This window comes from Pan paniscus, chromosome 9 (genome assembly GCF_029289425.2).
Source record: "Pan paniscus chromosome 9, NHGRI_mPanPan1-v2.0_pri, whole genome shotgun sequence".
Classification (NCBI taxonomy): domain Eukaryota; kingdom Metazoa; phylum Chordata; class Mammalia; order Primates; family Hominidae; genus Pan; species Pan paniscus.
The window spans coordinates 129,140,709-129,167,103 of NC_073258.2; the positions used below are offsets into that span (position 1 = coordinate 129,140,709).

The following is a 26,395-nucleotide window of genomic DNA, read 5'->3' on the forward strand; positions in this document are numbered from 1 at the left end:
GCTCTCTTTGTGAACAATTCAGCAAAAAATCTCTTTCCAGCTGTGAGCTGGGATTCATGTTGCAAATGTTGGTGTTAATTAAAAACATCCACCTTCTACAGTTTCAGCAACAAGGAAAAAGCACCATGCACGAGGTGTTCCTAAGCACTCCCCTCCAAAGCACTTATAAACATGATTTTATTTATGGCATATGTTGCTAGGGGTTCTGACAGATATTATTATTCCCAATCTTCAGCCCCAGTGAAAGAGTTGGGGCCAAGGAGATGGATGTGAAGGGCCCAAATTGCCATAGAGCAAAATTAGTATCAGTGGTGGACACAAGAATACTGTTCATTTCCCACAGGATCCACTAAAGATGTTCAACTTTCTGTATTCATATCAGGAACGGTACCTAGCTGAAATCAAATGTTTATCTGTTGAGTCATTAAACGTTTCCTTCACATGGCTCTTAGTCCTTCGGACATGAAGAAATGAGGTCTGACAAGGCCAGGGACATTCCACAAAGGATGACACAATATATTCAAAGATTGGGATGTTCGATGACTTCCCTATATTCCTGTTACATTTCTCACCTTATTAGGAAATCTTTATCTCCAATGGTCCTGAGCTAGTGAGATCAGAAAGACTAAACTGCATCCCTCTGTGCTTGCCTCTGGTTGGTTGATTTGTCCTGCTTTAATACATGATCCAGACAAGAAAGAATCAAGCCAAAGCCACAGCATTATGAATGAAATTCTTTGTTTTTAATTTCACACAGTTTAAAATACAATATGAAATCAGGCTACAGTATATAAAAAACTCTCCAGCAAAATGATGTGCCAGCATCAGCTACTAAAATAAACAAACAAAAAACTCCGCCATAAGAATTTTTTTGCATTTTTTTTTAAAAAAAACATCGACACTTACATCGCTACATCTCTAAGCTACCTCAGTTCTGATTTTTAAAAAGCACCTGCTTTTCCTTTTTTTCATCTTGCTTCTAAATTTTCAGCTTTTAAAAAATATAAATTATATGAAAATACAAGTTGGAAAATAGTCAAACACAATATAACATCTTTTTCATCCCTATACTTCTCAGCTTAAAAAAAAGTATTCTTAAAAAAAAGTTCAATAACTGAGGCAGTATTCCTGATAATTTTATTTTAATATATATATTTTATATATGTATATGTATACATATATTTATGGTTCCTTGAAACTTCTTTGGAATGTAGGTAAGAGTTCAACAAATTTATATAGACCCCAACAGAGTAAGCGGCATGCACAGCATGACTAGAAGAGAGATGGTGTATTTCTCACCATGAAGGTTAGGCAGGTTAATGCTGTAAAACCCAGAGTGTTCATCTCCAAAGTGAGGAAAAGCACATCTGATCTTTGAATGCTACCTCCAATCCCCACGGCCACAAAAATCAGGGCTCTATGTAGGGGAAGTCCCTCTCCAGAATGGAGAAGGGAACAAAAGTGACTCTGAACCCTAAAGCCAAAACCAACAAAGGTTAAGGCATCTCTGGGAAAATAAGGGTTTCACCCAGCTAGACCAGATTTGCCCATCCTTCCTCTGAAGTTAACATGTGTTTTTAAAAAGCATAAACGCAACAGTTCCAGTGTATAAACCACCCACCACTCTTCCTGGGATGGTCTCTGGCCTTTGGACAAAGGAGAAAAAACATCTGGCCAGATCGACAAAGCTGTCTTAACTAATACACTATCTACAAATCTTGAAAATGGTGGACTTAGAGAGAAAGGGAATTTTAGCAAACAAGCGGGCGGAGGAGCACTAGGAGGCACTTTCTTATATCTTATCTGCTATAGGAACTGCAAGAGTTATACTCACAGAAGGAGAGTTTCCAGCATAAATTTAATAGGAACGGTGGATGATTTGAGAAAGTGATTTTATGCCTGGTTGCAAACAGCAAGCAATAATTGATACCCGGCCCTGGTTCTACTCTTACCCATTATTGAAATGTGGAAAGACTTACCTAGAAATCTCAGGTATTATTTCAGCTGCAGTTTTGCATGTCTGCAAACACACACACACACACACACACACACAACATTCACACACATGCACACATTCACACACACACCTTTTGCCAGTGCCCAACAAAAATCACATAATCTAAGAGAAAACAATGTAGTCCAAACAGTTCCACCCAACACTCCCTGAGCAGCTCCTAAAATATTTTGAGAGCTTCATTAAGGCACCTGCATCCAAAAGATCAAAATAATACAGCTGGGATAATTCTGCCTTTGCTTTCCATATGGATGCTCCAATTCATCAGTATGGGGACACTCATGAATCACAGAGCTATCTTCCTGATAATTCTGGGTGTGCAAGAGGATCTGGGAGTAAATAACAATCAATTTTCTTAAAGATATGCTAGAAAGTAGTTAGTACTTCCAATTTCTCATCCAAATCCCAAAAAGGGCCAGCCCTGAGAAGCTTACCTGAAATATTTCTTTCCTTCTCTCATGGAAGTCCATAAAAGCCACCCCTCCTCCTTATCCTTTCAACTGGGCAACTATAGAGTGAGGGAGATTCTAATTGTATTAGGCACTTTTCCTCACTAGTTAGATGTTGACTTTTCCTCTAAAACTCCATTTTCAGATTCCCCCTCACAACCAGCAGAAAGATGACTACCTTGCTTGACTATGTTTGTATTTAAACCTTGGGGGGACTAAAAATCTATTCAAATCTCATGGACAACCTTATTTTCCTCACTGAACCTCCTTCCTTTGTTTCCTTTGCCTTCAAGTCATTCCTCTCTTCTGGAATTAACCTTCACTTACCCTGTGCCAAGACATCAGACCCAAGCAAGAGGCCCTAGCATCACCTGTGCCATTCATTTTGCATACACAGTCTCACCTGACATCCTACCGGACTAATTTAAATTCTTCAAAGGAAAGCCTTGCACTTCTCTTCCAAAGACAGCCAAGTCACATTTTATTGAAATGTTCTCTTAATTTCCATCACTTCTAAAACTCAGCAAGTCTAAACTCTTCAACTTAGGTCGTGTCTCAAGTTACTTTTTCACTCACCAATCAGAAAGCCGTACACTTCTCTCTACTGAATAACAGAGTTGGCGGTGAGGGGGTGCAAAAAATGGAGGATTCTTGGAAAATAAGACATGAAAGAAAAATTACAGAGTGTTAGTTTGGAACGACATGCATTCAGGACTTATTTCTTAGGACCTGAGGGGTAATGCCCATGCATACAGCTTTTATTCCAAGTCATCTATGCTACAGATATAGGACTAAGAAAGAACCAAGTCAATCTTCCTCCTTCGATCTCCCTTCCAGGACTTCAACAGTGCTCCTACGTTTACTGTCGTCCAAAACCAGGGATGCAAAATACATTCAGTTCAAAGACTTAATGCTTCTTAGCTCAACATTAAGTCCAAACCCCGAGAATCCACTAATAACAAGTAAGTAAAGGGATGTGCTAATTTTTTTTTAATTGTAGATGACATTCACACACATAATTCCCCTGTACCCAAATCAGCATTAATTGTCCTTCTTATATAAGTCCCATGAATTTGGGATCCCTGATCTCAGTGAGAGCGTTTTGCTTTTCCAATGGGGTCTATATAAACAGTTTTCTTTCATTGTGACAGAATCCTCAGCCGGCAAATAAAAACAAACTTACATGATATTGCAATACTGAGACCACCTTAGAGCTTAAGACGATTTTTAAGAAAAAAAATACTGGCACAAAATTTAATAAAATAAATTTTAACACAACAATGGTTTTGGCCCCTCCCCACTGAAGTCCATCTTTGTTTCAAAACTAGAGTGATAGGTAAATAGTTCTCAGATTTTCAGTGCATCCCCCCCCAAAACATGTTTCATCCCACCCACCTCTTTTTTGCCCTCCCAGACCTAAAAACAGAAGCAAATTAATTGCCTTACATCAGTTTCATGAGTTCTGATGTGACAATGTCACTTGCTAATGGGTCCACAACTCAAGACACTTTTTCATGGATGATTTTTAAAAATGATTGGACACATTAGTCTCTTTCTCTGTTAAGCCAGAGCCTTCAAGCTTCTGAGAAGGCCCTTCTCCCTCTCCTGAAAATTTGCTCAAGAATTTCTGGTCCCACCCACCCCACAAGTCCTGGCTTTCCTTTCCCAACTGCGCACAATTGATTACAGCTGCAACTGACTTAGCTCCCACCCCTGAAGGTAAAAAATGAGTTCTGGAAAATAAAAAATAGAATAACAATTCAAAATTCAGAGTCCAACCAACACGGCTGTCCTTGGAAGGTCTCAGCAGGGTTTCCCCAGCCCCTTCAGTGCCATCACTCGTCGGCATCTGGCTTGACGTCCAGCATGGCGTGCAGCTCCTCAGGGGTGTACCCCAGCAGGCTCTGCAGGTCACACACGAAGCGGTACACGTAGCGTTTCCCCGCTGTCTTGTGGATGATGTTTTTGTCGTAATAGTAGCGTAGGCCACGGCTCAGTTTCTCATAATTCATCTTAGGTTTGTTTTTCCTCTTTCCCCATCTCCTGGCCACCTGAAATTTAAAAAGAAAAATAAAGGAGGAGAAGGCAAAAATCTACAAGACAGGCCAAATATATATGTTTCTATGCCTATGCTATACCCATTCATGGTGACCCATGATGCTCAAGTAAGATGATTTGAGATTCATGTAGATATAGAAAATATTTTTCTGGCCTATCTCCTGAATTCCATTTTTCATGGGTTGGGCAAGGATGGGAGTCCCAATGATTCTTTAAGTTGATGAAAACACAGTGACCCTGAACTAGGATTAAATATGTGACTTTAAAAAACAAACAAAAAGCCACACTATACATTCTCCTCTTTCCGCATATTATTAGTAAAATCTCCTTGCTTTGCAAGCATGAAATCTAACAGGGAAGTGTGAAGCGGAGGAGCTGAGCTGCAATCATACCTGCCTTTCATCAACAGGAAGTGTTTTTTTTCCATACCAGGGCACAAATAGTTTCTCATGTCTGCCAGAACAAAGATGTTGTCTCTCCTGTTCATTGTTTTTTATCCTCAGAATTGGGCATGGCACGGAACCACTACTCCATAAACATGTGGTAATGAAATAAGAAACTAATGAGCCAATCTCCCAAGGCCTCTTGAACTGTCTGGCACCTTTCACACTCACAGGGCCACCGGGCTAGGAAGAGGCTAAGTCACAGGAGGCAGCTCTATGGGTGATAACTGACCTACTGCCAGGCACGTTAATGCCTTCTATCAGCTAATCCTGTAAGACAAATGGGGTAACATAGATCATTTCTCTGTTTTCCAAATAATGAACCTGGAGCTCAGACAGGCTACCTAGCTTGCTCCGGGTGGCAAGTGGCAGAGCTGGGAATCCCAATCCTGGAACACGTCATTCAGGCCCACGCCACCCCTTCCAGGAGTTCTCTCTCATCCTTCCTCAACACGGTACTCGCAAGCCCCTCCTTCCTTACCTCATCTGGGTCAGAAAGTTTGAATTCCCAGCCATCTCCTGTCCAGCTGATAAAAGACTGACAGGATTTATCAGTGAGTAATTCCAGAAGAAACTGCCACAGCTGGATTGGTCCACTGCCTAGAAACACAAGCCATTGTGAATCATTACACCAGATCTTCAGCACTCTAGGCAGCTAATCCCCACACACGACACTCCCACATCCCTCTTCTCTCAGCCCATCCAGCCAGGAGAAAATGAAGGCAACAGACAGTGCAATGTCGGAGGAAGTGTTATGAGCTCGAACAGATAGAAAAGACAAAGGCCTCCCTATAAAACAAAAGCATGGAAGAAAATGTGTCAAGTGCTTTATTTTGATTAACTTAAGGATCGGTTCATTTTTATTGCTAAACAAATTCTAGAAAGAGAACACTGTGCCTATCCTCTGGGATATTCTAAGGCAGCATAATCTTTTACACCTTCAAAAACTAAGTCATTATTTTTGCCTTCAGAAGTAAGAAACATATTAACGAAGGAATGAATGTCTTTGCCAGTTCCAAACACAAGTTATGGCTCATAAGCACTGCTCTGTAGTAGGGAGCCTGTGGCCCCTGATTTGTGAGTAAGAAGGATCACTATCCTCCGGCCCTCTTACAAGGAAATAGATGTTAAATATCTGTTCAGTCATAATATTTCTCTCCACTGCCACCACCCTGCCCTTCCAGTCCACTTACAGGAAAGCACCCAAAGGAAAAAAAAAAGCATCATTACTATTTGAGGAATTAACGTGCCACCCAGGAAATCCTCAGGGGTCAGATGAGGACTGTCAGAAATTCTGCATAGGTTCAGTATATTCTAAATTAGACACACACACACACACACACACACACACACACTTCTCTGTCTTAGCCATCAACACTCTGACAGTCAATTTATTCTATGCTAAAAGGTTTATATCACACCAATTTCCTTTGAGGATACTTTTCTCATCTGAAATGACAATGCCACCAGTGATTCTTAATTTATAGGTGTCGGTGGAGAGACAAATAGGGGTTCAAAAGTCCATGCTTCTTGTTACATGTCTACACTGCCCCTTATAACATAAACAAACTGGGCAGAGCGGGACTGGGAAAGACCCAGTCCATGTCTCTGGATACAGCCCAGGAAGCGCCAGCTCATACAGGAAAGCTTTGCTCACTAAGGCTCTAATTTTTCACCGGAGTTGCAAATTTGTCTGATCCAAAGTAAACTGAGATTTAACAGGAAACAAACTTTAGGTTCCCTCTCAATCTAAAAAAGAAATTGCCTTCATAATCCATAAGGGTAATGTCTTGTTGTATCTCATATTTCTACAAGACATTTTCACATGCATCGTTGTGCTTGCTCCTAAAATCCACACCCAACCCTCTGCTGTAAGGAGAGGCACAAGTGGTCTTACGGCTTCCTTTCTAATGGTGCAGAAAAAGTGCTCAGCAAAGTACTGTGACTTTGCTCTGAGCCACGGTTAGCGAAATGGTGGTTCTGGGTCTAGTACCCAGGCCTTTAGACTCAAAGGACCAGGGCAACCTCCAATGAAGTAAAGAAACAGCTACTGACACAAGCTATCATCCCGCAGCCAAAGGAAGTCCTCCTCCAGTAACAACTTCCTAATGGTGGTTTCCAAGGCTCCTCTCAGCACTTGCCACGCTAAATATGAAAACATGAAATAGCTCTACCTCCTCTTTCTGAGAATGGACCATTAGCTCTTTAAAACCATCTTGCAAGAAATACCTTGCATGTATTCCACAATAAAATGGCTCAGTGAATGCCTATAAAGTAAAGTAACATTCGAACAACAGCCCAGAGGGCCGCACTGATAAAGCCGTAGCTTCCTCTGTTTCTACTTTCATTCAATAAAAACCGTTTCGTATTCAACTCAGGGACATTTGCAGGTTTCTTGGGAGTTGCCTAAAGTCATGAGCTACTTGTTTTCTGCCTGGGCTCACAAAACTAACCGTGACATTCTCAGAGGAATCCACTGAGAAGCCATCCTAACAGGCACAAAGAGGTAAAACAGCAAATCGCTCTCAAGAAATGCAGCTGCCAGAGCCCTGGTCACAGAATAGGTTTCTTGGAGAAACTCATGATAACTATAGAGACTGAAGAGAGACATGAAGAAAACCATTCTATCCCAAAGCTATGTAAAGGAAGCCTCGGAGGAGAGGGGGTTGCCTTAGACCGTGACAGAGAAAAACTAATGAGTGCTATGCTTGACGGTGCACCTACTACGCCGCAGACACTGTGAGTGACGCTCTACACTCGTTTCCTTCATTCCTCCCAATAATTCTTTGGGGTGGATGCAACTGTTGTGCTATTTGTTTCTACCACTTCACAGCAGAGAAAACTGACACACTGCAAGGCCATTTAGATCAGCAGTGGAGTAGCCGGGACTGGAACCCACGTAGCCCATCCCCAAGTTCTTCATCTCAATGCTACGTTGCCCCTGGACAGGACCAGGCCAAAGGTCTGGCATCTAAACTGCCTGACTGAGTGCAGTGTTCCGAGGGATAAGGGGACCTGACTTGAAAAACTCTCTCCCCCACTTCTCACAGCAGTTGCAGGACATGGGATAGCCAGTGGTTCTCCCAGTCATCCGACCACCAGTGGCCATGCCAGCCCCCGCCACGGCATCCACCTCCACAGGAGATATTTCCAGCATCCTCTTGTGGTAGCCATTATGTTACATTACTTCATTGCTTCTCCTTCCCAATGTTCACCTTTGAACCTCTCTCCCGCTATCTGAAAATCTCTTCGGGGCGTGGGGTCTCATGACACCAAGCCGAGGAAAGGGATGGGAAGATCGAGATCCTTCCCCCGGATGAGTCTTTGGCAGGGAGCTGTCAGCACATCTGCCGGTGCTGGAGAACAGGGCCCAGGAGCACACTGCAGTCTCCTGCCCTTGGGACTTGGCAGCCACAATGCAGAGAAGGGACCTTCAATTCCCGTGGTTTGCACCAGCTCCCAGAGGAGGAACCCTCTGACGGAATGGTTAGTTTTCCTTTTCTACCAGTGCATTTTCCAAACTGAAATGTCAAGCAGTCATAGGCTGTAGATGCCCCGCCCTGCCCTTTCTCTGTGATGTCAGCGTACGGGACCCGGTGAGTCTGGGACAGGGTGAGTACTCGTCGGAGGACTTTTGTCCTCATTGTGACTTTTCCTTTGTTCAAAAGGAATGAAAGAAAAAAAAATTAAATTCAGGCCCTAGAAGCCCAAGTCCTAGGTGCAGAGCTCTCTAACTCTTTTTTTTTTTTCTGTTTACACCCAAGGAAAGAGGGAGGATAGACAGGAAAAGCAGATACCTAAAGAAATAATGGGAATATGACTGGGAAGAAATCTCTCCCGTTGGCTTCACAATAGGACAGTCAACATAACAGAGATGTCAGTTCCTGGCTCCCTCCCCCGATTCCTGCAGAGAAACCCCACAGGCGCACTCCAGCCTAACTGGTGCACACAGGGCTCACCCTTCAGAAAGCCCACATTTTTGTACCAAGTGACAGGAGTTCATGATGGCCGCTGAAGCGTCCCCTCTAGCACCTTTTTGCTGACTCCTAAACTGCCTTTTTGTTGTGGGGAGTAAGAGAACTAGGAAAGACATGGAAATGTTCTTCCAGCCAGAAACACTGGGCCAGGGTGGGCGCAGTTCCTGGCTGGGCCCGTGGATGGTCTAATACAGGAGCCTGTTTCCACAGCAATGCATCACCCTCACTTCAGGTCTGGGAGGGGACTTCAGGGCCACTTGGAAACCCAAAGCTTAGAGGCAGCTCTGGGGTTGGAAGGCACACTGGCTACACAGATCCACCAGCGACACCCACATCCAGGCCCATCAGAAGTTCTCACACCCAATATTGGTGTAGACAATGAATGAGTCCAGCACTCCCAGTTACGACTCTTCTAGAGGGTGTTTCTGTGCGCTTAGCGGAGGTCTGCCCAAATCCACAGGGCTCCAGGGCCCCATCCCTTGCCCTTGCTCCAACATATCCTAAACTTGTAAAGCCTCTTCCTCCATTCCCCCTGCAACTCCCCCTTATCCCTGGGCCCAGCCTCTTCCACCTACCCAAATGGATTGTGGTCCCAGTGACCTTTGTCCCCTAGAGCAGAAAACGGTACTAATAATAGCACCAGTCATGGGAAGGGGAGCTCACATGTTCAATGTGACTCACAATGGTGTCCCTGTCTGGGATCTCCAAGGCAGTCAACAGCACCCTTCACGATGCTGCCCGGGAGTGTCACACATCAGGAATCCAGTGGCATCACTGGGAAAGTATGCTTCTCAAGTCGAAGCTCTGAGCCACAACAACAGAGGGGTCCCTGTTAGAAGGAGGTCTCTTTCCAGAGCCATGCGGGCGGGAGAGCACCACACACACACTCCACACACCCATCTCCCATGGCACAGAGCCTCCACACCCCCTGCTGTCTGCTCCCTCTCCACCCTCCCTCTCAGGCGGCTGCAGGGGAATTTCCTTCTACTGCTTTGTTCTTCTCAGCCTCTGGAGAAGAGGACAGTTCTTACTACACACTGACAGGTCTGATTTGAAGAACGTGCTACAAGCTCTGAAGAAGAAATACCAGGTGGGAACTTGGAGAGCTCCCAAGCCTACAAAGCAAATCACACCAAGGATGTTCACCCCCTAAGGGGACCCCGAAGGCTCCTCAAATCTAAGGCAACAATCTCACTTTTTAAAAAAAGTAAAGCTTCAAGTAAATTCCTGCTCATTTGGGTCATATTTCCTTGTCTGGGAGCTGCAAGGCCCACTATCTGTCTCAATGAGGAGCTGGTTATTAAAAATCCCCTGCTATTCTGGTCCCTTGCCCTGAGGCTGAGAACTGAGCAGCATAAATACATATATAGCAATGGGCTAGGACAAGGTGTTAGTAACATGCTCTTGATGGAAATCCCTTCCATTTCCCGATTTGTCAGTATCATTCTTCTCATTTTCCAGGTCTGGGAGTTGCCTGCCTGTGACAAGGACATCCTCACAGCAAGTGAACAGGGTCAGGTTGAACTTCACTTTTTCCTTCTACTCCTTCCTCATTTCCATTTCAACCACAAGTTCTCACTCTTGTCACCTGTGCTCCGCTGAGAGGAGAACACAGGAGTTTTCTTCCAAACAGAAGGAGGTCAACGCTGGGCAGGCACCTTCCCAGGCAGTCTCCTCATATTTCCATTGTACATGGCTTACACCAAGACCACCCCAATGGTTTGGTCTCTGTCCATTTCTCCCATCACTAGAATATATGCTGTAAGGACAAGGACTTTGTTTTTTCACTGCTTCAACCCAAAGCCTAGCACAGTGCCTCACCAACAAACACCAACAAACAAAAAATTCTTTGCTGTTGAATGACTACTGTGTCATTTGACATGTTCTCCCTGAGAACACAGACTATATCTTACTGAGCCATATATCCTCAATGCCAGGTATGATAGCTTGTCTTCAGCAGGTACTCATTAAATATTTTCTAAATTACATTACTGAAACAAACCTCCTCTGAAGAAAGGCATAAGGATTAGAAAGTCCGCTCAAATGGCTTCTCTCTATTAAACAATATTTGGGGCCAAACAATATGGGTGACCCTCAGGCTGCATTTCATCAACGTGTTCCCAAAAATGAAAATGACCACCTGTCCTTTGGGAGTTAATTTGCTACTTTAAGAAGCTAATCCCTTTAGCTCTATTCTAAAAGTCAAATCAAATACCTCGGTGTGGGCAGGACACCACATTTATTTTAACCTATGAAACTCTCATGGTTGGTCACCCTTGCAATAGGGCTGACTCTGCCCTGATAGCACACATCTGGCAGGTGGCCCTAAAACAGAGGAACAGGCCTGCTGGCCCCTCCCTTCCAGCCAGGTGTCTCTACCCACAGCCAAACGATGATGGCAAAAACAGAACATTCGAATCCAGAAATGACCCATCTGTTCACAAGTGTATCAATCTGCCTTTCATTCTACCACAGGAGGACGCACCTCTGAGGGTGGGGTGGGTGACTCCCCAGTCCAAGCATCACCCGTTTCTGTCAACCCTCTTCTAAATCACCATCCACAAAGGCCCCTAAATCTCCTGATTTCCATTAAGTTTAAGGACAAAACAGTAAACATCCTGACAGTTTCTTGGCCTCTGGACCAAGCTCAACCTGAAGCTGCACAAAGTCTTGTTGCCTGAGGATGAATAACTCAAGAAACTGTATTACTGGACTGACTGGCAATCAAGACCCTGAGAAAATTATTTTAAGAAGATTAAGGGCCAGGAGTGCTTGATATTTTGGCTGAGTTCTATGCCTCTCATTTCTTCTGAGTTGTATATTTTCTTTGCCCCACCCTGACCCAATCTTATCTCATCTCTAACACACTCCATGTATAACATTCTATAACTGGCCAATACGGCCTTGGTTTAAAGACTCACTGTGTGTCAGTATATTCTATAAACGTGTTCCTGTATCAGTGGCTAATAACTCAAGGGCAGTGATTGGGAATATAACTTCCAATAATTCAACTCAAACAACAAAGAACATTCTGACAGGTGTTTGGAAAGCATACTTGCTGAACACAATGATGAACAAACAACAACTCTATAAACTTGTATTTGTTGCTGAGATAGCCAGTATCTAACCATGAAAAAGAGTGAGAAAACAGCTCTCAAATCAGTTAAAACCAGTCTTTGACTGCCGAGTTCATGTCTCTTGCATGTTAGATCAAAAACGAAAGGAGGAGGAGTGTCAAACAATTTAAAAATAAAAGCCATTTTACATGTCAGGCAGTGGAGTACTGAGTGATGACGGCATCCTATAAAATTAAAATATATGATGCCTGTGGGAAAGCCCCGGGTAGGGAGTTGAGGGTACGAGGCTTTGATATCAGTTCTTACCTGAATCACCATATGCAATCTTACGCAACTCATTTAATCTCTCTGGGCTTTACTTTTTCCTTCCCTAAAATGGAAATAGTAATCTCTGCTTCTCTTTACTTTATAAAAATGTAAATTAAGTCCTTATTACAAAAATCTGCATATATACATATATATAGACAGAGAGAGAGAAAGACACTTAAAGAGGTGAACAATTTAGGAGCAACTGAATATACAATAATGGAATTACAAAGAAGAATGAAACAACAGAAAATATATTTTTAAAAACAATTTTCAGTAAAAAACAAGAAAAAAGATGCATTTAAAAAAAATTGTAAAAGCACTAGAAAAAATCTAATTAGACTTCCAAGGATTAAATTGGCCTTCGTATGGCAACTTTGAAAAAGTAGAAAGTTGGAGGTTAAGGAAAAAAAAGTTACAGTATACGAATGTAAAAATTTTTAATATTTTCAATGAGAATAAGCATTTAGGACTTTTTTAAGTTAGGGAAGCCTCTGAAATCCTTGTTCCTATGTTAAAAGTGCACACGCACCAAAAGAGACAGCAGATGCAAACTGCTTTGCAAGTGAAAGTATCACAGGCATATATGGTTTAGGGAAATCTTGGCCACAGATGGACTTAGATCCTCTTTTCCCGATGCACCTTTTTCCTTAGTTATTCATGTCCCTCACTAAGTATTCTTCACCTAAGTATTGTATAGAGCTCACCTAGAGTAAGTTCAACACCGTTCCCCACAAATGCCAATAGTTTGGGCCCAAAGAGATGGGTCCCACCAGCATTAACTGGGGTTCAAGCAGAACCTCTTGTCCAGCCATCAGGGCCCAAGACAGGCTTGACAGCAAGACCAGGTGGCTGGCAACTGGCCAGTGGAGTCCTCCCACCTGGAACAGGGTTAAGTGAGGCTTATTTGGCCAGTCTGACTTGGGTCTGAGAACAAGACAGTTACACATTTTTAGGGTATGAGGGAAAGACCTTTGTTTTTGCTCTGGCTCTGCACACCTGCAAGTGCTCAAGTACACATGTGTGGGGGCGGCAGCAGGAGAAAGGGGACTGTTCCTCTCTTAAAGGGGCAGTCTCTATTCAAATGCAACCACCTCTTTCTTCTAAACCCATCAGTAACTCTGTCTAACACATTCAAGCTAACACTCAGACACAAACTTGGACAGTGAGCCAGTGAAGCTCAAGTCAGGAAGTGGGTTTCTTTATAGCTCTTTCCTCCTGATGTCTTCTAGGTAACCGGTTCTTTTAAGAAGTCACCAGAGATGGGTTAGGTTTGGATTTGGGGGAAGGGGATAAGAATTTTGTTATAAACCAAAGAAAAGGTTTTTCCAGCCACTATAAATGTACAAAGAAAAATCTTCCTAAGTATGTAGGTAATGAGAAGAAAGAAAGATATGTTCACTGATCAGGGTTAGAAAACAGGACTTTAGAAGTCTGAAGATTATAGTCTTTTCTCAGTAGGATTCTCAACTTGATCTCTGGAATTTATTTTATCCTAGGGGTTAAGTTTTCCCTGCATGTCAAGAATGAGAGAAATCACTAGTTAGGTATATTAGAATCCTTGGAAGGTAGTTGAACTAGATCCTAAGTGATCATTTGCACACCGAATTTTGTAAGCATTTATCCAGCATATAATCTCTGAACACTCCTCAAATGTAGCCAGAGTGTGTTGAATAGCAAAACACAATATTAACAACAGCATGGAGGTAGTGGAACAAGTACTTTTTGTTTCACCATAACGTGATAAGCTGAAAGTGTCCTACCTACGCCTTTAAAGAAAAAAAGAACAGAGAACCTAGCCTTGAGAGGCCTCCATAAGAAACTCCACCGCCTCAGCTCTGAATGTCAAACACCTCCACAGACCTGTGCCCTGTGAGCATCTCCAACAAAGCAAGTCCCATCCTTGTTTCAGAGTTTAAACTTTCACATTCAATCACTCTAGGAGAACTTTCACTCTCATTATCTCTCAGGGAGAGGTGAGTCATACAAAAGACAATAAAGTTTGGGGAGTTACAGGCAACAACATGCATTGAACTCAGAAGCCCATCACGGACCACTGAGAGTGTCGGGACACATGGTCTTGAGTCCTGCCACATGGAAAAGCTGTGCTGGTCTCAACAAGCCATGTTTACAGCTCAGGTGCCTGCGGCTGTCACACTACCCGTTCTACTCAGCTCTCCTGCTTCAGGGAACATAATTGACTGGCTCTACCATGTCCACACCAGCACCCCTCATCCTGGGGACTGCTCCAGCCAGGGACTGAGCATGGTGAGGGCATGCGGGTCCACCCCTGTGAGACACAGAGCTCCTCCAGCAGACGACCTTGATCCAAAGATCCCCTGGGCCCAGCCAAAGTTTTCTTAGAATGGAGCTGCAGTTGAGGGCTCTTTCTACCCAAATCTCCTCCTTCCAGACCTGCAGCATGGTCTGAAGGTTCCGCTGCCTTCTCTTCGCTGCCTTTTTTTCCTTCATAGATGCTCCTTCCGTAAACATCTTGCACATCTAATCATGTCTTGGCACCTGCTTTCCGGCACACTCAAACTCACACAGTATTTTGAATATTTTCTGACATGTGAAAACCCTGAAAGTCATCTTATTTGTTGTTTGCTGTGTAACATTGGGCTAGACCTCCTCCTCTAAAAAGAAAAAAAAAAAAGTCTCGATTCCCTCATTTATACAACGGGCATAACAGAAACTTCCTCATGTGATATTTGGTGAAGGATTTAAAAAGTCAGTGTATATGAAGGAGTCTAAGCACACAGTAGGAACTTAATACATCTGGGATTGAGCTAAATAATTGAAAAGACCTAATTATTATTAAATACCTGCTACACCCCATGACACTGCCAGCAATTACTGCAATTCTATAAGTAAAATGCGTTGTTCCCTGGCCTCAAGGAACTTAGAATTATACTGGAAAAATAAAAGGTTTGGAGAATACTATGGAATTGAGGTGACAGCTAGCACTTAGAGCCTAGCTTCCTGTATACCCAGCACTGCTCCAAGTGCTCTCTATAAACTAATTCATTAGTTCTCACAACAAGCCTATGGTATAGAAACTATTATTACTGCCATTTGCAGATGAGAAAACAGATACAGAGATGTTAGCTTGCCAAAGGTTACACAGCTGCTCACTGGCAGGGCCTGACTCCATGCTCTGAATTCTACAGGGATAGCCCCTGAATGTTGCCCTTGGTAAAACTGCATGGGATGACCACTCTTTCTTGTGTTTAACTTGGACTTCTCTACCTGCAGGCATCCCCAAGTGACTGATGGGGTGCTGATGAGTGCTCCAACCTGCAGGCATCACATGCAAGTCACTTTAGGGAGACAGGAAGGGCAGCGCTTCTCTTGAATGAGCCTCTACAAAGAGCAGCAGCTGCTCACTCTCTGCAGCAGGGGAGGCCGTCCAGAGAAAAGAAAGAAGTGCCAAGGGGGCAAAAGCAGGGTCATCTGGGACACCTGGCAGGGCCTTTCCCAACAGAGGTGATGGGGAGTTTCCGAGGCCTGTTGTTTAAAGGCAATAAAGACTGGTGTGGATGTCTCAGCAGCACGCTAGCTGCATTCTGCTCAGTGGAAACATTTTGCTTCCTCCAAAGGTGGAGCTTCAAACTGGAGACAGAGTGGAATTCCAGAACAGTCACCACCCAATTCCATTATTTGTAGTGAGACTTTATTAAAGAAACAGTGACCCCAAAAATCTAAGACTCAGAGACTCTTCCTCTAAAACAGGCAGTGGGCTATACCCAGAACAGAGGGGTCAACCCGTGAGTCTCCTGGTATCCAAAATTCAGGCACCCTCAAGACCTCAGAGAGTTGTAAACAGCACCAGGGTGCAGGATGTATTGTACAGTATGAATAGATCCCTTCTGTCCAAAGACTGCTTGCAAGGTATTACCGCAGCTGAATCAAGACACTAAGATGCTTCAGCCAGTTGTGGTCTTTGAAAGCCATGACAGAAATAGGCAATCACCACTTTCCACGTTTTTTAAAAGACATTTAGGAAAAAAAAAGTTCATAGTGAGGATGAATCTTTTTACCATGTGATCTTTTTCTACTGGTAGCAGATGATTAAGAAAAATTCATACAAAACTAATTAGTTAGGAGGCAGAAACAGTGGAATTACTCACAGGCAATAGAAAAGAGCTTTGCCTCCCAACCAGTTCAAATCTTCCCAGGAATTCTCCTCCTCAGTGCTCCAAAGTATTTTCCCGTCAATCACATAACTGAGCAGCATGTGAGTCTATTACTCCACTGAGATCCCCAGGTCCACGCCAGGCACCCCTTTAGGATCCACTGCTAAACCCAGCACCATGAATGGAATCCCTGCCAGCGTCTCAGCTGCTGGCTGACAGGAAGGCTCTATTTAAGCTGAGGGGGCTGCCAGCTTCCTGCAACTAGTTAATCACAACAGCCTCTGAGCAAGAAAGGGAAGACACTCTGTTTCTGCCCTTCTCATTCCCAAGCTCTTTTCCTCTTATCCAATCAGGTACTGCCCAAGGATGGTCTACATTGAGACTGTGATGGCTTCAGCAAGCCTGGAAGCCAGCCCCAGCTTTGCCTGGCCTGCAGACCTCAGTGAAATGCCCTAACTTCTCTGGGCCTGACTTTAGCCAATTCACACTGTCTTACACAACAGCATTTACATGGAGAGACTTTAGATTCCAGAGCTTCGCTCCTGTTATCCCCCCAAAATAAAAGGCTCTACACTGTTCCTAATCACATGCCCACAGCACAAATTCACACTGCACTAGTAACCTGCTTTTACTCTTTCCTTATCACTAACTTAGGCTCATACCAAAAGTTTCCTCAGTTGTTGTTTGTACCTGAATACATTGAGATTATTTTGCAATCGAGCCTTCCTTCAGAAAACTGTGATTTCAGCTAATGCTGCCAAATCTCAGGTTTCATTCTGAATTGAAGGGCTTTGAAGCACTTCCTTTTGCAGTAAAGTTGTTTATTTTCAAAAACATGTTTTAGCAGTAGTTTTGGGTTACTGAACCCTAAAACTCAACTACGAGCCAGAACTCTAAGGTTCTGGACTTGGCCCTGGGACTTTCTTATTGTGTGACTTTAGACTGGCTCTAGAGTCATCTATGAAATGACAAGAAGAGGATTTATTTCAGGGCAGAATCAACTTGAGAGGACCTAGAGGAGAATGCACAGGGCTTTTTTTTTTTTTTTTTTGAGACGGAGTCTCGCTCTGTCACCCAGGCTGGAGTGCAGTGGCGCGATCTCGGCTCACTGCAAGCTCCGCCTCCTGGGTTCACAGCATTCTCCTGCCTCAGCCTCCCGAGTAGCTGGGACTACAGGCGCCCACCACCACGCCCAGCTAGTTTTTTGTATTTTTAGTAGAGACGGGGTTTCACTGTGTTAGCCAGGATGGTCTCGATCTCCTGACCTCATGATCTGCCTGCCTCGGCCTCCCAAAGTGCTGGGATTACAGGCGTGAGCCACCGCGCCCGGCCTGGGGCTTCTTTTCCTGCAAGACTAGTACCTTTGTGTGTGTGTGTGTGTGTGATGTCTCACATGCACAAAAAAATTTGGAAGTTGAATTCCAGATAGTCCCAAATTTAGCCTTAAGGAAACTGAAGGACTGCCTACTTATAAATCTGCATAACACCATAAAACATAATTTCATTACAGTTAGTGAATGGCTTTGGGTTTAGCCTTTTTCAGGCTCCTAGAAAACAAGAAAACCACTTCATTCATAAATGCAAATCAAAGAGTGCGAACACACCTAGACATTGATAAGGGCATTACCACCAGACCTGCTCAACAACGGCTGCAGAAGTGATAGGACTCCTTATCTGTGGCTATGTCTGACAATCTGGAATGAAGTTCAATAAAGGTGATTTATAGGTCAATAATTCTGGACGGAGGCCAAGGCCAGCTCTCTTCCCTCCCACATACCCCTAACCCACATACATATAGTGTTCATTAGTGACAAGAGGGAGACAAGGTCCTAATCAGTCTAGGCAGGCAACTGCAATAACCAAGGAGTACTCTCATTCTCTAATATGAAGAAAAGATTTTCTATTCAGGTGAGACATTTGGTGCTTAAGATTCAATTCAGAAGCTACCTCTGTGCAGAATGCAATTACATACATGGCCTTGAATAAGTCATTTTTTTGTGCCTCAGTTTCATCATCTATGAAATGGGACTAGAGGGGGTGAGAGGAAGAGAGACTACTATGTGACAACCCATTATATTATTCTATACCTACTGAAATGGAGAAGCAAGAGGAAGAAGAGATGCCTATGTTTTTCAAGGACTTGGAAAGCGTTTTGCTTAGGTCTATAAAATGTATATAGAAAACACTGGGCTACTTCTCTAGGACTGCGTTGTAATTAGAAGGGGTTCATAATGTATCTTCGAACAAAAGAAAATGGAGCTTTTTGATGGTATCAGTTTGATAATCGTAAACAGTTCACAGTAAGGTAAGAAGGTACATTTTGGCGGAAGCCAACATTGCATTTGATGTATTCTTAACTCAGCTAACAGGCAGGCTTTCAAGCCATGTTATCTGCCCCCGCATCTTGACCTAATTTAACAAGTTGCTATGGGAGCCCAGTGAAGGTTGATGTAATTTTCTTATCTTTGGAGGAAGAATGTAACTGTGCAAGAGAATGTGAAAATTCAGTTTCTAACTGATTTCCACACTTACAGTGCAGTAAGAAAGACATCCTATCAAGAAGTAAAATGTATTCCTTTGGAGGTGATAGGGACAAAGACCCAGACTCCTGGTGAAATGGCAGGAAGATGGATTCTCTTCCCAGCTTGGAGAATCTAAGCATGCACCCTTTAGTTCAAGCCAAGTAATAGAGACATAGAGCTATGTGTACCCCTACTGTGTGGCCAAACATACTCTGGAGCAATCAAATTTTAAGGGAACAGACAGAAAAGTTGAGCAGAACCTGAGAAGGTGAGTGTGACTTTTACAAGCAATAAAATGTATTGCCAACAAGTCTATACAATGATTTCTGCTTTCCAAAGTACTTTTGCAAATTTCAGCTCATCTTAACATGTCTGCATAAAGCTAGACAGCCATTTATAGGCACTCTAGTGACTGCCTCAGGTGGTGGGTGAGGCTGTATGGGCACATTTCATCCGCTTCCCTATTCCCTAGGATGCATCTTAAATGAGGTTGGCGGGGGCACCATGAGGGTGTGAGATCACCCTCAGAGGGTGAGTCTGCAGTACAGGCAGGAGATGTTCACCAGGTATCAATTACAGGAAAAAAATAAATACTAAAATGTGGGCTGCTCCTCACATACCTAACAAATCCCAACTTTCATTCAGACCACAACAATAGGAGAATCCAGTTCAAGTCTAAGGATATTTAAAATATCTTGAATCCAAGGAGACAGTGAGCCCACATACTCACTTTTCTGCACTCAATATGCGCTCAAACATTTGCTGAAATAATTGAATTGTTATAATTGAGGGTTTTTTTCTCTATGTCTAGCACAATGTCTAGCATTCATTTATTTAATTAGTTGATTTAATTCAATTACACTTTCACAGATTTCCTGCCACCAAGATAAGAATGAACACTTCTACTTCACTAAAAGTAGAAAAGGGTACAAGGTAAATTTGCCTAAAACCACACAGTGTGTTAGAGTTGGGAGGAAACACAGAGGACTTCTGTTTTCTGGACTATTATTCCCGCCATCACATGAGATAGTATGAAAAGTGAAATTGCAATTGTCAAGGAGAAAGAATTAAATGGTAAGAGGCTTCAAAAATGTTTTTTCATTAAAATGATTACTTCAGACTTTGAGACTTTTAAGTGATAATCACCACCCCTTCTCTTCTACTCACTAAATGTTTTACTCCCTTATCCCATGTCTGAAGAAAGAGAGAGAGAAAAGAAGGAAAGGAGGGAGGGAGGAAGGAAGGGAGGGAGGGAGGGAGGGAGGGAGGGAGGGAGGGAAGGAGGGAAGGAAAGAAGGAAGGAAGGAAGGAGGAAGGAAGGGAGGGAGGGAGGAAGGGAGGGAGGGGAAGGAAAGAAGGAAAGGAGGTAGGGAGGGAGAGAGGGAGAGAGGGAGGAAGGAAGGAAGGGCAGAAGAGAGGGTGGGCAGGCAACTATCAATCTATCCAAACATAACTCAGACCTAGAGCATAGTTTTCTCTGCACCACAAAAACAGAAGCAAGCACTGCCAATTAGAGATAACATCTACCTCCCAAGGCCACAAAGTCATTTTAGAGCTACCTCTGCCTTTCTTTTCTCTTCCCAATTAAGCAGCACATCTCCCTTCCTTTATCACTATATTCAACTGCAGTCTAGTTCTTTAACCCCTAACAGGTATAACTGCATGAGCTGGCACTCTTGTACTTCCTGAGAGTGACTTAATACACTTTTCCTCATCCCAGACGTTTTTAATGGAAATGGATATACTTCCTAATAATCTCCTTTCAAAGATGGGAAAGGACTCCCTTGAAAAGTACTAAGTTCCTACATGCTAGCCATGTTCAAGCAAAGACCACCAGGGTATTGTAGAAAGAATAAAGTAAGGACCTTTAAGTTCCATTCCTGGCCTTGACCTTGTTGCTACTCCAACACGTAGACATAATTCCTGAGCACTACTCATGCAATGAACTGCACTAGGAGCTATATGGAATGCAACATAAGAGAGACACTCCTGATCTTTGAAGGGGGAGTAAGTTTTCAAGCATTTGAGTTGTTCTCAAAGGTCACTGGTTTTCTTCATAAAAGACCTAAGGCTTCCCTGAATGCAAAAATAAGGATTCAGCATACCCTAAGGATCAGAGAGACACCTCAATAGAAACACAGATCTTGCTGTTTGTCATCATCCACACAAAGGGTCCCTACACGAAAACATATCTAGGGTGGAGAGAATTATAAGAGAATAAAGGCCTAGACCACATCTGAGTAATCAAAGCTACTTTAAAATAAGCTCTACTCACAACACACTTTCTAATTTTTAGAAAACACTACAATCTTACAGAGAGATCTGATGATTAACACATTAATGCTCCTTGGCTATTTCTCAGATATACTCTCCACATGTTTTTCTGGTTAAGTAGCATGATATGCTACAACCCATTTGAAGAAAGCATTGTTTTGCTCTACTACCAGAGTCTCAATCAAAGTTCAAGCTCTCAACCTACATCTTCCTTTCTCTATGGCCTTTCTTCACCCATCACTATCATAACTATAGCTTTCGCTCCTGGAAGAAAACTGATAATAAAGCCGAGTAAGAGAAGGGGTATTCTCTATAGGCCAGGATGGATCTGGACAGGGCGTAGTGCCACTGAGGACACTGTTCCCACATTTGAACAGCTGGCCTAAGGAGAACCGTGCTGCAGAAGAGTCCAGTGTGGAGGCCATTCAGTTGTGCCTTTGAGAGATGCTGCTGCTGATTTTGTATTTAGAAAGACCTCCCAAGAGCAGACCAGGAAAAATCCCCTGATGCCAGGCCACTAGATAGAGTTTCCAGGAACACCAGATCATTATAGTTCCCTTCCCCGAGACATGGAAAAACACCCAAAATGTAAGTTTCCTACCATTCTTGGAAATGATCCCTTTGAAGAGAATGATACTATTTGCTTCCAAAAATCAATAGCTATTCACAAGCAGAGTGGCTGGAGAGAGACTAAAGAATTCTTAGAGAGACTTCTCCCCCGTGCCCTGCAAAAGGGAGTCTCTCGTCGTCTCTGGTCAGAGGTGCAGAGTGCCTTCCAGGACCCCACCCACAGAAACGTGCAGATGGAGTTGGCCTAAGCAGCAGGAGGGCGCCTACCTGTGTAGCCAGCTAGGGCAGCAGCAGGAATGACAGGCTTGTCCTTGTTGAGGTCAGCACGGTCCCGCACATAGTCCTTGAAGGTGCCCTTGGGCTTGTGGTTGGGCAGGGCAGCCGGATAGTCCTCTGAGTCGAAGCTGTCATAGGAGGGAACACGCTGCAGGCTGTTGAAAGATGACTGGCTGCTCCAGGACTGGGTGAGGCGATCACAACTATCGTAGCTCTCTATGCTTTCAAAAGAGTCCTGGCCCCCGAGTTTACCTGGAGGTAAAGGAGGAGGTAGGAAGAGGACAGGGGAGGAGGGAGTGGGAAAAAAAAAAACTGTAAAAACCCTCTTATGGAGGACAGATTGCTAATCAGATCTGCAGGAGGGATGGAAGAAGGGAGAGGCAAGTGGGAACGGAAGCTTCAGGGGTCATGGGTTTACTCTGAGGAAAGGGGCTGCACTAGGCCACCATCTGAGGGTCCACGGCCACTCTGCTGCCTGCTTTGAGAACTCCAAGTACAGAGATTCAGAGTCAAACGTTGCTCACATCTGTCGGAGTAGCGTTTGGGTCCTCAAGAGTTCTAAAGCCAGAAATCTAGAAGCTGAGGATCACACATGTTATGATATGATTTCTGGCTGATGTCGTAGGCCCAATGAATAAATGAAGAAATCGGAGCAATGTCAGGCTGAATTCCCCACTCCAGCTCAAGCCAATGAGATGACTTCAAAAGGCCCAGTTTGGAAAACATTTTGGTCATAAGAAAAAAGAATCCCATTAGACTAAGAGCAGATTAGCCTGTTTTGACCTTGGAACTAAGTGCTATTTTTTAGCATTTTTCCCAAATACTATTTTAATATGAAATACATGTACTGACCCTATGCCTTTTCAAATAGAGTAAGATGGTGTAAGATGCTTTACACAAGAGATTTTTTAAAATCACACACACTCTCACTCTTCTAAACAGAAAACCATATTCTTTATCCTCTCCAAGTAAAATTATGTACTTGAAATTTAAACTTCATTGGAAAAGTGTAGGCAATATTTAAAAGGTTTATTAAAGAGTTAAGGTCCACAGCAGTGTCAGAAATCCTTTACTGTGTGAGTTGCTTAAGGCATTCTTAACTGACCACAAGATCATGCAAGTTCATTAATTTCCCAAACCAGGTTATAAACAGCTGCTATGATTGCACAATAGCTCCTGGAGAAATTTCCATTGGCAAAAATGCCACTAAAAAGGAGGCTAGCAAAAAAAAAAAAAAAAAAAATAGTTTTGGAGGAAAACAAATGAATCTAAGAGTGAAAAAGGCTCACAGGAATGGTTTTTATATGCAACTTTCAGATACTTTTCAAGTAACCTAAGTTAAATCATAGGAGACTAGATGGTCACCTCAATTCAGCACAGGCCAAAAGGCAAAGGGATGTGACAAATGTTTATGGAGAAATATCCGTAAGTCAACTCTTAATTGTTCAGGGGTGGCTGATCTATAAATTTCAAATCCCAGAATAAGGCTGACTTATACAACTTCATATTAGTGTGCCTCCAGTGTATTTTTCCCTCCATGACAGCGGAGATTGGTTAAAACAATAAAAATCAAACATGAACAGATGCCCAAACCTAAATTAAATATATAGGAAAATATGTTGCTCCCAACATTGTTTAAAGATCCGGATAAAATATATTCGGTTGAGTGTGTACTTTTTGTAAAATCCACTGCTGTAGGTTTTCTCTACATCCTGACCCCCTCTAGAACTGCTTTAAACAGAAAGGTGGTGTCATCCGTTTCATCTCATTCCTTCCTCCACTCATCCATTCAGAGGAGGGTAATCTCTGGAAAGCAAACTGAAGAGCTTCATGGAGTTATCAGCCCTGCCCACCCAGTCCACTAGCAAAAGGGCACCTCTTCATTCTTACTAAAAATGAATATATATTTATTTATAATTCTTAAAAATTCTTTCCCATTTACCCACCAGAAAAGTCATCTTTTTCACCTTTTTAGAGATCATCTAATTTTCTTTCAAGAAATTCACACTAAATGATTTAAGAAAACAGCCTACAACCAGAATGTCAAAGCCTTGTTTTAGCAGAACAGGAAATTCTGTGGCGTCTCATAAAAAGGTATTTGTTCATACCAGCTACTGATCTTCATGGTCACTTATTTTCTCTTTGAGACAAACATACCAAAAGCCTAAGAAGGAGAATTTATATTTTCATCAACACCGCACCAAGTCGATAGTATTTATGCTAAAGTCTCTCTGAAATGATTCCATTTCTATCAGCCAATTTTATACTTGGAGAAAAAGGACATCAGAATTTTCACAAGCAAGATAGTAGAGTTTCCAAGGAGTCCCACTAAGCAAGGGGACTAAACCAAGCCAGAACCAGTCTCTGGCAACCCCCCAAACATGAGGCAAATGCAACCCTGTTGAGAGTTGTGGTTTACAGCGGTAGGCAGCTTTCATTTCAGCTCGATTTCACAACCCTGGTGCTGGGAACCTTCATTTACGGGTATTTTCTCCAAAAATGGGTAGAATCCAACTGGATTAGATACTCAGTTATGCTGCTGCGCTCATGCAGGGAAACCTGTGTTCTCTAAACTGTCCACTAGCCAGCCTTTCTGAGAAGGGCCTCGGCGAGCTCCTTCCAAAGCTATCTGAGTCCACCAAACAGACCTCAGAGCACTCAAAACAGAAGATGCGGCAGCACCCAGCCACCCACTGAGTAGACTCGTACAAAGACAGTCCTTAGGGCCCAAATAAGTGGGGCATAGAAGCACTCTGTATGCTGTAATGCAGCCCGTGAATACTGTACTATGGTTAGTATAAATAACAATCAGCTAACAGTAATGCTTTCGGTCTAGACCAATCACAGCATCTCAGAATCAATTGGCCCTTTGCATAGGCCCCGTTTGCAGCACTTCTAACATGCAGAAAACAGCCCTGCACAAAATGGTCTTCCCCTCAAGTTTTTGTGGCCTGAACTTGGAGGGAGGGAAGAAGAGTGGAGCCAGAAAGAAATACCTCATGTCTCCTTGTAAGGGTCACTTTTGGTCCACAGTCATTAGTTTGGGGTTGGAGGGGTGGTAGGGACCAAAACCAAGAACGAAGAAAAGGAGAGGGAAAGAGACAATTACACAAATGCAAAGCCAGATGCAATTTCAAAACAATGTGACAGGAGATCGACCCAAAGTTACAACATGGCTGAGCCCAAACCCACAGGCTTGGCATCACTGTGTAGATGTACAGAAAGTCCCACAAGGAAGAAAGTCGTTTTAATGCTTTGACTCGCCTGATAAAAAAGAAACACATATACACACACTTGTGTGTATGTATTTAAATAGACATGCACCCAAAAATAAAAAAGAGCCAGAAAGGGGAAGGCCGACTGGTCCCACCCATCCCCTTCGGTCTGAAACACTAACACCCTGGGGCCTTAAGAAGGAAGATTAGGGGTTCTGATTTTGCAGGGACTTTCCCTCTGCAGGGCTTGTTGGTGATCCCTAGGCCTGCTAGGAGGAAGTGTGAGTCTGAATACTCGAAGAAGACGACAATGGGCATGACCCATGATTCTTCAAAGTAAAGGTACCATTGGGCTCTCCTCCAAGAGCCTCACAATAGGCACCACATATGGTCATTGAGCAGAAATCACTAATAGGCCAGCCCCAGCCTGACATCTGACCCAAGCCCCGCTTGATCAGCTTTCTCCTGTTCCTCTTCCCATTTATAATTCTTTCCCATTTACCCACCAGAAAAGTCATGTTTTTCACCTTTTTAGAAATCATCTAGCTCTTGCTAAATAGACAAACCCTTTCTTACAATAGATTGCATTTTTCTCAGAAACAAAACAATTTGGACACTTTACTAGGTAGGCCGTACCTCTGAGTGTTTATGTCCTGTTCCTAAAAATTGGGTGCATTTTACCTTTTTTGCTTTATGTCAGCCAGCTCTATTTTGAAACATTTTCTTCCCTGACAGTGAATATTTTATCATTATTGTAATAGTCACGTTAACAAAACTACCTTCTTTTGGAAACCCCTGGCCACCTCCTTCCCTGGTCCTCTAGCTAAATACACACTTTCACCACACTGCTGATGACTGGTTCCAAATAAACCGTTGGTTAACCATCTTGTATCTTCCCAAACCGAAAAAGTCACAGGAGGCTAAAGATCCCAGGCTGGCCAGCAGAGGTCATTCCAGGTACTAAGCTAGGATCTACAGTCAGACCCAGGAGTCCTCTGGGAGGGGCACCAGGACACATGCTAAGCTTAAGGGTTTTCCAGGGTGGCCACTTGAACCATTTTTATTTGATTATGTCCTC

At 43.2% G+C, this 26,395-nt stretch overlaps 1 protein-coding gene across 5 annotated transcripts in view; it reads right to left on the bottom strand.

The window, feature by feature from the left end:
• Window positions 1-721: 721 nt before the first annotated feature.
• Window positions 722-26,395, bottom strand: part of ETS1 (ETS proto-oncogene 1, transcription factor) — a 145,497-nt gene continuing 119,823 nt past the window's right edge. For all 5 annotated transcript variants that reach the window (XM_055095081.2, XM_055095080.2, XM_055095082.2 and 2 more), the window contains 3 exons: window positions 22,094-22,354; window positions 5,446-5,564; window positions 722-4,514 (listed from right to left, as the gene is read on the bottom strand). In XM_055095081.2, coding sequence (XP_054951056.1) covers window positions 4,299-4,514; window positions 5,446-5,564; window positions 22,094-22,354 — 596 coding nt within the window. In that variant the 3' untranslated portion in view covers window positions 722-4,298. The remainder of the gene's footprint in view (window positions 4,515-5,445; window positions 5,565-22,093; window positions 22,355-26,395) is intronic.